Source organism: Ascaphus truei, chromosome 1 (genome assembly GCF_040206685.1).
Source record: "Ascaphus truei isolate aAscTru1 chromosome 1, aAscTru1.hap1, whole genome shotgun sequence".
NCBI lineage: Eukaryota > Metazoa > Chordata > Amphibia > Anura > Ascaphidae > Ascaphus > Ascaphus truei.
In genome coordinates, this window is record NC_134483.1 from 49,904,353 (window position 1) to 49,918,313 (window position 13,961).

General features: G+C 47.0%; 1 protein-coding gene across 1 annotated transcript in view; it reads right to left on the minus strand.

Moving 5' to 3' along the window:
• AMACR (alpha-methylacyl-CoA racemase) overlaps window positions 1-13,961 on the minus strand; it is a 68,196-nt gene that overhangs the window by 43,787 nt on the left and 10,448 nt on the right. The window contains exon 3 of the mRNA XM_075587793.1: window positions 2,054-2,302. Coding sequence (XP_075443908.1) covers window positions 2,054-2,302 — 249 coding nt within the window. The remainder of the gene's footprint in view (window positions 1-2,053; window positions 2,303-13,961) is intronic.

A 13,961-nucleotide genomic window follows, 5' to 3' on the forward strand; every position in this document is an offset into this window, starting at 1 on the left:
GTTGAGAGGGAGGGGGCTGAGAGGGAGAGGGAGGAGGGATGAATCGCCGCCATTTTTTTAAAACTTTTTTTTTATTTATTTATTTAATTAACTCCCTCCCTCCCGATCAGGCGCGCGGCGGCCATTTTTTTTAAAAAAAATTAGCGCGACCCCGTTACTAACGCGGTGGTCTCGGGGTGGACCCCGAGGACCGCGTTATAACGGGGTTTAGCTGTACTTAGTTAAGTTATGGTGGGTAAAAAAAAAAGTGACAAAAACCCTCCACAGCAAAGCATATAGCAAATGGAAATATTACTGTATGCTCATTTGCATGTCTTAGGCAGGTCTGCAACCCCGTCTTTCACCATTATCACCAAGCACACAGCACTTCCACTGCAGCAAGGGATTCTGGGAAATGACATGCAAATGAGCACACAGTGCCACTTTTTACTTCCAAACCATTTTTAACATGGTTCCTTATAGGCTTATTTAATAAGTAATGGGGTCTGAATGAACTGATTGCACGCTCTGGGGAGAGTAATTACGATTCAGACACATTTTTGCTACAACTGATTTTGGTATGTTAAAGTGCATAGTTTCTTCTATAATAAACAGGGACCTGGGGCCCTGGCAAATATTAGTCTGATATCTTTTATCATATTTGCATACCCTCAGGCGGTGGCTGTGGATAGATATGATTTGCAATTGAATAGGGGTTAATATTAACTCACTGGTTCCTGGAGGAGGGGAAAGGTGGGTGGCTAGAGTAGTCGTGTGTATTAATCCTGGTTGCATATCTAAGTCACGTGCTAACTTGTGTACTGTTCGTGGCGGTGGAATATTGGGACGGATTGAGAGATACAACTCATTTGAGGGACCTTTGCGCAGGTGAAGAGTGAGGCAGCTTGCGGGTTGTGCATTGATCCTGTAGGGAAATGGTCCACTTGACAGACTTTTGCGGTCGTGAAAAGTGGGGACGCTTGCGGGCGTGAGTATTAACTTGTCCCGTATGCAGATCGCGTGCTAGCAGGGTGCTGTACGTGACAATATATACATAGTTTAAAACCAGCAAGCAGCAAATGATTAATCAGAATTCCAGCTGTAGCAAAAACAAGATTTATGGTACAATGTCCTTTTTAATATTTAACTTTTTATAACATGGCAGGTGCAACTGAAACTTAACAAAATAAATACACCGGATACCACTGCATATAATCTACATTTTAGCCACTTTCAACAGCCAACAATTTATATGCAATAAATATCATACATATCTTCTATATCTATATAAAAGTCAAAAATTGTTTGTTGGTTTGTGGGTTTGTGACCGGCTGGCGGTTGCATTGCAACACACTAACCCAGCCCCCAGTGACATCACGCGATGGCAAACGGGGGGGGGGGGAACACCGTAGCCAGCCACGGACACCGGGGGGTGGGAAGGAACACCCCCAGCTACCACCTCACGCCCCGCACGGGCAGCCAGCCACGGGGACTGGGGGCAGGAGGGAGGGGACACCGCACGAGCAGGAGGAGCAGCAACACACACACACACACACACCCCATTACTTACCCGTGCAGGTTTGAAGTCCTGGCAGCTCCATCCTGCGTCACGACTGGGTCAGTACACGTGGACATGATATCCCGGGTAACGCCGGGTATATAAACTAGTATTCAATAAAAGACACCCAGTACATTTTCTAGGTTTGTATACAGTATATGGCCGAGTTGTAATAGTCACCTTGATACACAGGAAAAGTGGCCTGTACCTTCTGGGAAGGGCACAGGGACTGGCACGCACACGGATCTTGTGATCTATTCCAAGAACACCACGGCCAGAAATCGACCTGCAGACTTCCTTTGCAGGAAGCAGATTTGGGCCCTTTGATCACTACACAAGCAACCAAGTGCTCCTGATGCCAAACGTCCGTGGCACTCTCATACATCGGGCATTCCAGCACCAAAAAGGTTCATATGTGTGGCAACATAGGCTACATTTCAACTTTTTTTAAATGCTGTCTATATTCATAGACTAAGATGTCTCTTTTGTTATCCAACACTGAAAGCTGTTACTTACCATGGCGGAATGGTTCAATAAGGACGTCGGACTTCTTACATAGCTTCTTCATTAGCCCGACTCCCTCTGGGCTCTTCAGGTTTAAAGCTATAGATTTTTTGCCACGTGCCATAGAATCCATTGTCATGACACTATTGGTTTTATCCACTCGTATCACTTTCGCACCAAAATCTGCAAGTATCATGCCGCAGAAAGGAGCAGGGGCCAGCCCAGCAAGTTCCAGCACACGAACCCCAGTCAGAGCCATTCCTTAAAGACCAATAAAATAAAGAAAAAAACATTTAGCACAAATATGCTGAAGCAACAATCAGTGGGGCCTATGCAGAGAGCAGCGAATTTTAAAATTGGCGAATTTATTAAAAAGTAGCTTTTTTGGAGAGTTTTAATCTCCATATGCAGAAAAGTGCGAATTCTGCTATGTTTAACATGGATGCGTGTGGCGAGTTTAAATTGGCGAGATGCGCGCTTCAGAAATGTGTTAAAACAAATTCGCGCCTTTTTTTTTCCCTTTGCAATGGCCGCGAGCGGCAGTTTTTTTTGGCGAGGCAAAACGGAGACAATCGCGCCATTTTATTGGCGCGAACAGCCGCTAGATGCCGTTCGCGCCTCTCTGCATACGGATATTTTTTAAACTGGCGAGATTGCGGTTCTCGCCAGCCGCGAGGCGAGTTTTACAAATAGAAAAGAAAAATTGGCGCGTTTTTCGGAAATCTCCATTTTCTGCTGTTTTCTGCACGATTATCTCCAAAAAATGGCGAATTTCGAAAATTCGCTGCTCTCTGCATAGGCCCCAGTGTCTTGGCAGCATCAATACAATATCATTTCTTTACATATACTGTACGAGTGTCAAAATGTTTGAACTTTTCATTGGTCAGCCGTGACTGCTTCGCCAGGTACTGTAGGAAGACTATTGATGCAACGAAGGCAAGAAATGTGATTTAAATGGGAATCATCCATTATCTAAATGAAATTAGAATTACCTTGAAAAACGTACAACAAAACGTACTTCATTGTATTACCTGTCATTTAGGTCAGTGAATCTATACATGACATGATTTTAATTCACTGCAGACCATGCAGTTTTTTTTTTTTCAATAGGTCCCCTTTTCCTTCTACCCTTTAATATAGAATTAGCTATAAATGCGGTTCTTCATAAACTGAGACTTATAGTACATGACGTTAGAAAATACGCAAGTCTGCTGTACAATCGAATCTTTAAAAGAACCATTTTCTCACTATCGGATAAAACTAAGAAGTGTATTACATATATATATATATATGTATATGTACATGTATATATGTACATGTATATATATATATACACACCAAATTTTTAATTTCCATTTATTAAACAGATACAGCAACTATCTGGCACACATCTCATCAAAATAGGAAAAGGAATATCACCTGCCGGTGCTCACAGATACCAGGGATTATCTTGAAAAGTCCCATAGATTTCACATGAAGAATAGGTATAATCCAGGCACACGGCCTTCTCTTTGAAAATGTATTCAGCAATAAAGCAACCAACGTTTCGACTGCCACGCAGTCTTTGTCAAGGTGAGAGCACACCGTGTGCCTGGATTTATCCTATTCTTAATTTATTAAACAGAACAAGTACAATAAAAAAAAAAAAATAGCTGTGTACTAAAGAACAGGAAGAGTTAGGGAATACAACACATTCAAATAGGATGCATCAATTGTTTACAAAGTCCCCAAAAATAAAACGTATTAGAGGCTTGCTACACAACCTCCCTCACTAAAATGTTGGCAAACCCATATTTTACAGCATACTCAGTAGAGGTAATAAATCCTTCCCTTTGCGAGGGTTCAAATAAAATATTGTGATGCAGGCACTTCTTGAAGGGAATAAGTTCATACTGTATGTACTTTGAAAAGCAATAAAGCGCAAAGTAATTTTATAAATAATGAATTTGCCTTAGTATTTGTAGATGTGCTAAAATAGTGGGTTACACCCCAATGTCCAGTGAACAAAGTGACTTAAAAAGTAGTGGTTCTGTGAATTACAGTAAGCATACATCGTAAACTAATTAAACAATTTGTTAAATATCTTTGGACCTTATTATAAATAAAAATCATGTATACAGACTAGTGGTCAAAAGTATCATACCAGAACCATGTAGATGTGCAGGAGGCCACAATTACTATTATCACAACTACTGAGGTTATGGGCCCAGCAGCACAAGCAAGTCTCGAGCATTAAGGGTGCCAGGGCTTTTGTACAAAAAAAGGAAACAGTCTTTTATTAAACATTTGCAGCAAACAGTAAGTTCTGCTTTCAGCAGGTTCCTGGGTCCCCACTGACAGAGGCAGTCTTATATTAGGAATGGCTCCCTATGGAAGGTAGAAGACTGATCTTTGGTGCTTGTGGAATAGGGTGTCTTTCTGTAACCCCAACAGTACAGAACTTTTCTGCCTGCCCAGGTCTTGGGTATTCTGGAAGCTAGAGGATCACGTGGTTATGTCTTAGCTCAGATAGTGCCAACTCGCCCTCTTTCCTAAGCACGACAAGATCTGTTTCTTTTCTTGGTTTTATTGAGGGAAAACAGGATAAGGTACAGTCTCTTGTGTAGAGGTGTAGGTGTCTCTGTGTGTGCTCAGTGATCAAGGGAGGTGAAAAGATTCTCCTTCAGCACCATTACAGGGTTTTACAGAGAGGTACTCACGAGTCCTGGGAAATGGTGGAAAGGATGAAGCAGTGTATGCTGGGTGTCAGATAGTCTGGGGACAGACCATCTGTGGGCAGAACAGAGGGGGAGACAGCAGACTAACCCATTTGGGAGAAAGGCTGGGGCTGCCATGGCAACTCACAGGAGTGCCTGGAGAAGCTGCAACATGTAGCAAAATGTAGCATCTTAATGCAGCAGACTGCTGGAAAGGGGGAAATGGCTCTGTCTTATCACACAAGCATTGGAGTTGCATGTAGAACCAAATACATACAGCTGCCACTAAGCACGCTGACAAGCAGGGCTGCAAGGACAAGGGGGGGGTGAGACAGAAATGCAGACAGGGGTATTCCTGTTCCATGACATTGGGCATTGTGAATCTTGCTGACCTTGATGAGTGTCTGGATGTGCTTGAGCGCTGCGATGCAGTTTCCAGCAAAAGGTCTTTTCTCCTACTCTCGGCTTCCGTGATGGCGGTTTGCGCGATGCCATTACGTTCTAGGTCAATCGCCTTTTGAAGGTCGCGCTCTCGTATGCTATCTTCCGTGTTAGCTCTTGTTAGATAGGTGAAATATGCCTGTGACAGTGCTTGGTAGCGTGAGTGGTCTATCTTCAATTGGGTTATTGCCTGCTCGAGCTGTTGTACATAGTTACCAGTGCCGGCGACATTGCCTATCTCAAGTGTGATGGTTTCCCAGGCCAACTCTAATTTAGCGCGGTGCGCTTCAATGTCAGTCTCATATTTTTCGCGGGCCTTTTGTGTCAGTGTGACTGTCCGTTTAGGCCTTGCGCCTGCCTGCGCCTGTTGCAGATGCGCAGCGGTCTCTGTGTCTGAGAGATCGCTTTCTTGCGTGATCTCTGGTGAGGCTCTGAGTTCTGCCATGCTGTAGGTGTGTGTAGGCCTTTGCCAGTGCGTGTGGCGTGCGGTCTTTTACCTTGTCAGTGATGGGCGTCTGTCTCAGATGATGCCGAGCGGTGTCCTGCAGCGTGCAGCGTTGGGGTAGCTGTACTTACAGATGTCCGTTGGCTCCTCACTGTGGGGCTGAGCAGAGGGTGGACTCAGACAGAGAAAAAGGCAATTAGGTTTGTGTGTACAGTCTGTTTGCAAAGCTGCCGTGCAGTTTGAGCTACTGGTTGTCTGTGAAAGCTGCAGACTGTGTGCAGTTTTAGCTACTTGGTGCTTCCTTTGTGTAGTATAGAGTTTGCTCTGTATAGCTGTGTAAGCTGCTTGCTTGTACTGCTGTAGAGGCCACTCTGTATAATGGAGTCTGGAGTAGCAGCTCCTGTAAGTGTCTGTAAGGCACACGATTATCTTTTCACTATTCTGGAAGCTAGAGGATCACGTGGTTATGTCTTAGCTCAGATAGTGCCAACTCGCCCTCTTTCCTAAGCACAACAAGATCTGTTTCTTTTCTTGGTTTTATTGAGGGAAAACAGGATAAGGTACAGTCTCTTGTGTAGAGGTGTAGGTGTCTCTGTGTGTGCTCAGTGATCAAGGGAGGTGAAAAGATTCTCCTTCAGCACCATTACAGGGTTTTACAGAGAGGTACTCACGAGTCCTGGGAAATGGTGGAAAGGATGAAGCAGTGTATGCTGGGTGTCAGATAGTCTGGGGACAGACCATCTGTGGGCAGAACAGAGGGGGAGACAGCAGACTAACCCATTTGGGAGAAAGGCTGGGGCTGCCATGGCAACTCACAGGAGTGCCTGGAGAAGCTGCAACATGTAGCAAAATGTAGCATCTTAATGCAGCAGACTGCTGGAAAGGGGGAAATGGCTCTGTCTTATCACACAAGCATTGGAGTTGCATGTAGAACCAAATACATACAGCTGCCACTAAGCACGCTGACAAGCAGGGCTGCAAGGACAAGGGGGGGGTGAGACAGAAATGCAGACAGGGGTATTCCTGTTCCATGACACTCCCCGTCTGGTATCTGTAGATACCACTATATGGTAGGCTATGTGGAACATATGTGCAATGCATACAACATAACAACATAATAATGCAAAGTCCATGTCCACATAACGAGGTGATACCGGCCGGCACCACTGGTGTTGAAATCCCTTGGCAAAGTCTTTTAGCAAAGGATATTGGATGGATGAACCGCTCCAGGTTTGCTGGTTTCACCACAATGTCTTTCTGTGAAAGTCTCTGGCACTGTTTTTTTCGACTTTGTGAGAGAACAGTCCCTTTGACTCTGTAGCTTTCTCTACAGAGTGCATCACCTCGTGGATGTGCCAGTCATGGTAGTTTGTCATCCCATCACCTGGCGTTTGGCGGGAGGAGATGGCTTTAGGTTCCTTGCGGAAGCGGATTGATGTCCCTGGAAGACTGATCGTCAAGTCTTGTCCAGTGAGGAGGGTGTCGTTCAGGGAGACTTCCTGGAGTTGAGCGCTAGGGTTGAACACTACCCGGATTTGATCGGGTTCCTGAGGGTGGTAGGCCCCAGGTGATTGGAGGTACTGACATTCTTCGCCTTCCTCCATTAGAGGTGCTGGCTTTGCGTGGCCGGTAAAGAATATCTTCTGGATGAAGACCACAAAGTTGTTTTTGGTCTCTGGTTCCCTTTGTAGGCCGCAGAGGTGCGAGGTGAACCTAGAGATGGCATGTTCTCCATTGTTTGGGAAGCGCCTCCTTGGTGAACGGAATGCTAGCGGAGTCACCCGACTGCTTAGTCCGTCTTTAGAGAGCTCCTTGACTGTTAACTTCGGGAATGCTCTATCTTCCCTTGATGGTGTATGCTTGTCATCGTTCCTTGTTGTCTGGAACGCTGTGCACCGTAGTTCATCGGTACATTTCTCTTGCACGAGAACATCTCCGCGTAGTTTGGTGAAACGCTTTTGTGTTTCTTTGTTGACTACCATCGGGAGGTTGTTTTCTCCCTGGACATGACGAAGAACAGTCTCTTTTGTCCTTGTAAATCCTTTTGGGAAATGTCTCTGCAACTGTCCCCTCTTACGTGTTTGAACGAACAGTCTTTTTGACACTGTGGCTTTGCCTGTGGGGCGCAATCTTTTGCGGCTATGCCAGCCCTTCGGTCACTTGGAGATGGCCAAGACATGGTTCGGAGAAAGATGTGTGTCCACATTCTGTCACCTCCGTTCTGCGGGCATCGACGTAGTCTTGCCCGTGCTCTTTGTTAGTGCACGAGTTGCCCACTATCACCCATCCTAGGTCGAGTCTTTGGGCGTATGGCGCGTTGTGGGGTCCGTTGTGCTGTTTACGGACTTTATGTACTCTCATGATGTCCCTACCGAGCAGCAGCAGGATCTTGGCGTCTTGTTCCACCGGCCGGATGTGGTTGGCTATTCCTTTGAGGTGGGGGTAATGGAGTGCCACGTCTGGTGTGGGTATCTCGTCCCTGTTTGTGGCCATGTGGTTGCACTCGATGAGTGTGGGAAGGGGCATGTTCACTTTGCCGTCTATTGAGCATATGGTGTAGCCATTCACTCTTCTCCCTGTGGTCTCCATTTGCCCTGCGCACGTTCTGAGAGTGTAAGGAAAGGCACCATCTTGTATGTTAAACATGTCGAAGAACTCTGACCTGACCAGAGATCGGTTGCTCTGGTCGTCGAGGATTGCGTACATCCGAATAGCCTTCTCAGGTTGTCCCTGGGGGTGCACTGCGACAAGGCATATTTTGGAGCAGGACATTTTGTCACCTTCTTTTCCGCAAACTTCAGTGCGCTGAGATGTGACGGATGTTGACTCTCCTTCTTTCTCCCCGCCATGCTCCGCTATGGAGGATGGGTTCTTGAGTTGGTGGAGTGTCATCGCCTCTGGGTGTAACGCTGTCACGTGCTTGTCACTCTCGCACACTGTGCATTTGATCTCTTCCTTACAGTCCCTGGCTAGATGGGTAGTGGAACCGCAGCACTTGAAGCAGACTCCGAATTCTCCAAGTAACCTCTTGCGTTCCTCTAGGGACTTCATCCTGAACCCAAAGCACTTGTTGAGTGGGTGTGGCTTCTTGTGTATGGGACATTCCCTGTTTGGGTCCCTTGGTTCCTTGTCTCCGGCGACCGACTGATCGGGAGTAGTTTGGGTCGTGGGAGGCACGTCCGTCCTGCGGGCCGAGATGGGTGTTTGGGGGTTACCATATCTCGTCGCTGGTCTCTCGTTCTTCGGGCTGCTCGCACTGTATGTGGTTTGCGTACCTAAGATGAAACTGGGATCGTTTCTTGTCCTTGCCGCTTCGCGGATGAAGCTCACGAAGAATGAGAATGGGGGGAAGACGACTTGCTTCTCCCTTTTGTATTTGGAGCCTTGTGAAAGCCACCTTTCTTGGAGGTTGAAGGGTAGCTTCTCCAGGATGGGTCTCACTCCACGAGCTGAATCTAGGGCGTTGAGACCTATTAAAGAATGGTCTTTCCTTGCGAACTCCAGTTCTTGCAGAAGGTCTCCAAGATCTCGTAACTTCGAGTAGTCTTTAGTTGTGATCTTGGGGAAGCTCTCGATTCTTTTGAAGAGTGAATCTTCGACTGCTTCGGGGCTGCCATAGGACTCTTCTAGCCTTTCCCACACTAGGTCAAGACCTACTTGGGGTTGATGTGCGTTTGCCGTCCGAAGTCTCTGCGCTTGCTCCCTGGATACGTTCCCCAGGAACTTGACTAACAGGTTGAGCTCTTCCCTTGCTGAGAAGTCCAAGCTGTCAATTGCGTCTTTGAACGTGAACTTCCACGTCCGGTAGTTCTCAGGGCGGTCGTCGAAGCTGATGAGTCCTGCGTGCACCAAGTCGCGCCGGATCATGTACTTGGCTATGTCTGTCAGACCTGAGACATCGGCGCGTTTGCCCCGTTCTGAGGTAGTTGCTGGGACGGTCTGTGCGGTCGCCTCTTCCTTGGCGTGGACGCGTGATGGCTGCTGGCCAGTGTGAGGGGCTGTTTTCTCCCGCGTGGGTGTGCCTGGATTGCGAGCCTGTTGTGGTGCATCCGTGTGCGCGCTGGCGTGTGGATCACTGTTGCGGCTGTGGCTATCCCAGGCAGCATGTGCCATTGATGGAGCAGCGTCTTCTCCTCGTGGTCCTAGCGAGTCTTCGGTATCTGTGGAGTCGCTCCATCCGTGTTGAGATGGTGCGCTGGTGTTTACACTGAAGAGGCTCCTTACGTAGTCTTCAGTGCGTTGGGCTGGATCCCCTGAAGCTATCCGTCTGTACGGTAGCTCCCCGCCGTCCTGTCTCGCAGCTGCTTCTAGGACTTCGGCTTGGGCTATGGCGGCAGCGGCGTCCTCTTCTTTGCTTAGAGCCTCTAGATCCGCGTCTAATTCGGCCTTTCAACGCGCATTGGCAGCGGAGGCGGCCTGCTCCTCCTCTTCTATGCGCGCCCTTTCTGCCCTTACGGCTGCCTCTCTCCGACCATATTCGGCCCTGGCACGTGCGGCCTCTGCTGTGGCTCGCGCCTTGGTAGCGCTCGCGCTTGCGCTAGACGCGTGAGATTGCACTGATCTTGCTGACCTTGATGAGTGTCTGGATGTGCTTGAGCGCTGCGATGCAGTTTCCAGCAAAAGGTCTTTTCTCCTACTCTCGGCTTCCGTGATGGCGGTTTGCGCGATGCCATTACGTTCTAGGTCAATCGCCTTTTGAAGGTCGCGCTCTCGTATGCTATCTTCCGTGTTAGCTCTTGTTAGATAGGTGAAATATGCCTGTGACAGTGCTTGGTAGCGTGAGTGGTCTATCTTCAATTGGGTTATTGCCTGCTCGAGCTGTTGTACATAGTTACCAGTGCCGGCGACATTGCCTATCTCAAGTGTGATGGTTTCCCAGGCCAACTCTAATTTAGCGCGGTGCGCTTCAATGTCAGTCTCATATTTTTCGCGGGCCTTTTGTGTCAGTGTGACTGTCCGTTTAGGCCTTGCGCCTGCCTGCGCCTGTTGCAGATGCGCAGCGGTCTCTGTGTCTGAGAGATCGCTTTCTTGCGTGATCTCTGGTGAGGCTCTGAGTTCTGCCATGCTGTAGGTGTGTGTAGGCCTTTGCCAGTGCGTGTGGCGTGCGGTCTTTTACCTTGTCAGTGATGGGCGTCTGTCTCAGATGATGCCGAGCGGTGTCCTGCAGCGTGCAGCGTTGGGGTAGCTGTACTTACAGATGTCCGTTGGCTCCTCACTGTGGGGCTGAGCAGAGGGTGGACTCAGACAGAGAAAAAGGCAATTAGGTTTGTGTGTACAGTCTGTTTGCAAAGCTGCCGTGCAGTTTGAGCTACTGGTTGTCTGTGAAAGCTGCAGACTGTGTGCAGTTTTAGCTACTTGGTGCTTCCTTTGTGTAGTATAGAGTTTGCTCTGTATAGCTGTGTAAGCTGCTTGCTTGTACTGCTGTAGAGGCCACTCTGTATAATGGAGTCTGGAGTAGCAGCTCCTGTAAGTGTCTGTAAGGCACACGATTATCTTTTCACTATTCTGGAAGCTAGAGGATCACGTGGTTATGTCTTAGCTCAGATAGTGCCAACTCGCCCTCTTTCCTAAGCACAACAAGATCTGTTTCTTTTCTTGGTTTTATTGAGGGAAAACAGGATAAGGTACAGTCTCTTGTGTAGAGGTGTAGGTGTCTCTGTGTGTGCTCAGTGATCAAGGGAGGTGAAAAGATTCTCCTTCAGCACCATTACAGGGTTTTACAGAGAGGTACTCACGAGTCCTGGGAAATGGTGGAAAGGATGAAGCAGTGTATGCTGGGTGTCAGATAGTCTGGGGACAGACCATCTGTGGGCAGAACAGAGGGGGAGACAGCAGACTAACCCATTTGGGAGAAAGGCTGGGGCTGCCATGGCAACTCACAGGAGTGCCTGGAGAAGCTGCAACATGTAGCAAAATGTAGCATCTTAATGCAGCAGACTGCTGGAAAGGGGGAAATGGCTCTGTCTTATCACACAAGCATTGGAGTTGCATGTAGAACCAAATACATACAGCTGCCACTAAGCACGCTGACAAGCAGGGCTGCAAGGACAAGGGGGGGGTGAGACAGAAATGCAGACAGGGGTATTCCTGTTCCATGACATTGGGCATTGTGAATCCTCTAGCCAAGCAGACAATCACTTACAGGGGAGTTGCATCATACAGTATGGTCAGGGCTCCTGTCCCCTACCTTGCTTTCCTGGTTATTCCTAATTAGCTATGCCTAATACTACTACTTAATAAACTACCTATGTCACCCCTCCTAGCTAAGACTGTCCAGGATCCTGGGGAGATGCTGTCCCCTGGATTGTGGCAATAACACACACAAGGGAAAAAGGAAAGTTTGATACCGCATACACTCCGTATCACAATAAAGGTACCCCGATTAAGACAGCTGATACAGTGAAATACTAATTGCCGGCGGTGCTCCAGAGCAAGAGAAAAATGTGTAAAAATAGAGAAAAGAGTCCCTAGAGGAGCTCATAGGTTTACCAAGGTTAAACAAAAGTTTATTCAAATTCACATGTAATTAAAAAAAAAATGTACGAAAATGGTTAAAAAATAACTGACACTGCACGAGTCCTCAAAAGATCTATGATGCTAAAGCCACTTTAAATCCAAATGAGGCAAAATACATGTATATACACGCCAAAACTATGGAGAAGAGGTAAAGTCCCCCAATATAAATCCTTGTCTAATAAATGCCTAGGCTGATAACCTAATACAAAGCAGAAAATAGCCTGTATTCTGAGGCCAGAGTCACGTGTGATGTGTGAATAGCCCCCGATAGCATTAACTCAGCCCCCTTTCCAAATCACTCCAAGTCATATAATATTTCCTTCACTTTATTGGAAAAGCAGCAGTAAATACAGGCTCTTGTGGATGGTGTGTAATAGTGATTGTAGTTAGAAGCAGGTAGAAAGAGATGGCCTTGCCATAGGAGAGTAACAGAGATGGGTGCTGTACTCACTGTCTCCAGGGTGGAAAAGGAAGTGAGGAGCAATGTGGGTAAAAGGAATAGTCTTGGGACAAATGGGGGAGGGCAGAATAGCCTATTCTGAGAAGGATCTCAGAGGCTGCAGTAGCAACTCACTGATTACATGCCCTGAGGCAAAAAATGCAACATTGTAACATGTTACACAGGCACTGTGTGTGTGTGTGCAAACTCCATGCAGCTGAAAATAAGAAACTGACAGACAGAAGCTGCAAAGGAAAGAGGGGGGTGAAACAGAACTGTGATTCTTGTTCCACGACAGCCTGAAAGAGCAGACTATAAGGAGCCACACCACAAAACAAGAGGGGGAAAAGGGGTTATACAGTATGATTCAATAACCAATATCCAAGATATGGGTAATATCCTATCTCAACGTTGAAACACAACTCCTAAAGTGTCACTAACCTAAAAGGAGAGTGGTTGTAACCCAACTGGCTGTACAATGTACAGCAAACCTTGAACTGGTGTAGCTTCTAAAGGTATGTTGACGTCAGTTAAGTCTGAGAAATACAGTCAAAATCGTGCATGAAATATAACAGGCTGCAAGTAGTAAAGGTCAGTCCAGAAACACATAAGTATGCATAGCATCAGAGTAAAAAAATGGAAATATCTACGTGCTGTCAGAGGAGAGAGACTCAGAGTGTCCTGCCAAGCACTCCCACGCGTTTCAACCTATGTCTTCAACTTGGAGTGGTGACGACTGCAGGAGCGACAAACAGTTTTAAAAGGGTTTTTTTGCGCCAAGCAGCTGACAGTTGGTATAGGAAATTTGCATCAGCTGTTTGCAGGAACGCCTTCTTGGCCTTGGTAAGGAACGTAACATCAATTTATAACATTGACCTATGGGAAAATGGGTTTCACTTTACGACTTTCACTATCTAACGCTAATGTATTTTTAAGAACGCACTGTGTAAGATAACAGAGAGACTGCCTGCGTACACACACTTTCTAAAACAAAATCAATTTTACTAATGTAGCCCTGGTAAGAAATAGGGCTATATATCTATCCTCCTACTGGTGTAAGTCCTGCTAAGTAGTCCTGCTAAGTAGTTATCACGGGTTTCTCCCGCTTCAAGCCCTGCCTTGATTGGTGGAGGTAGGCCCCCTGACTCTGTGTGGAAGGCAAGAGACACAGGGGAGGGGCCTGCTGACATCATGATGGGTGGGGCTGTCTAAATTTAGTTGCCTGATCCTGTCAGTGGCAGTAGTGTTAGAGTGAGACCTGTTTTGGGAGTGAGAGGAGCGAGACCTGTCCTGGGATCAGAGACAGGAGAATGCAGTCTTACAGTAGGAGGAGAAGCTCAGGCCAGACTGAGTAGAGTTGATAGAACTATAGTGTGGTGGACC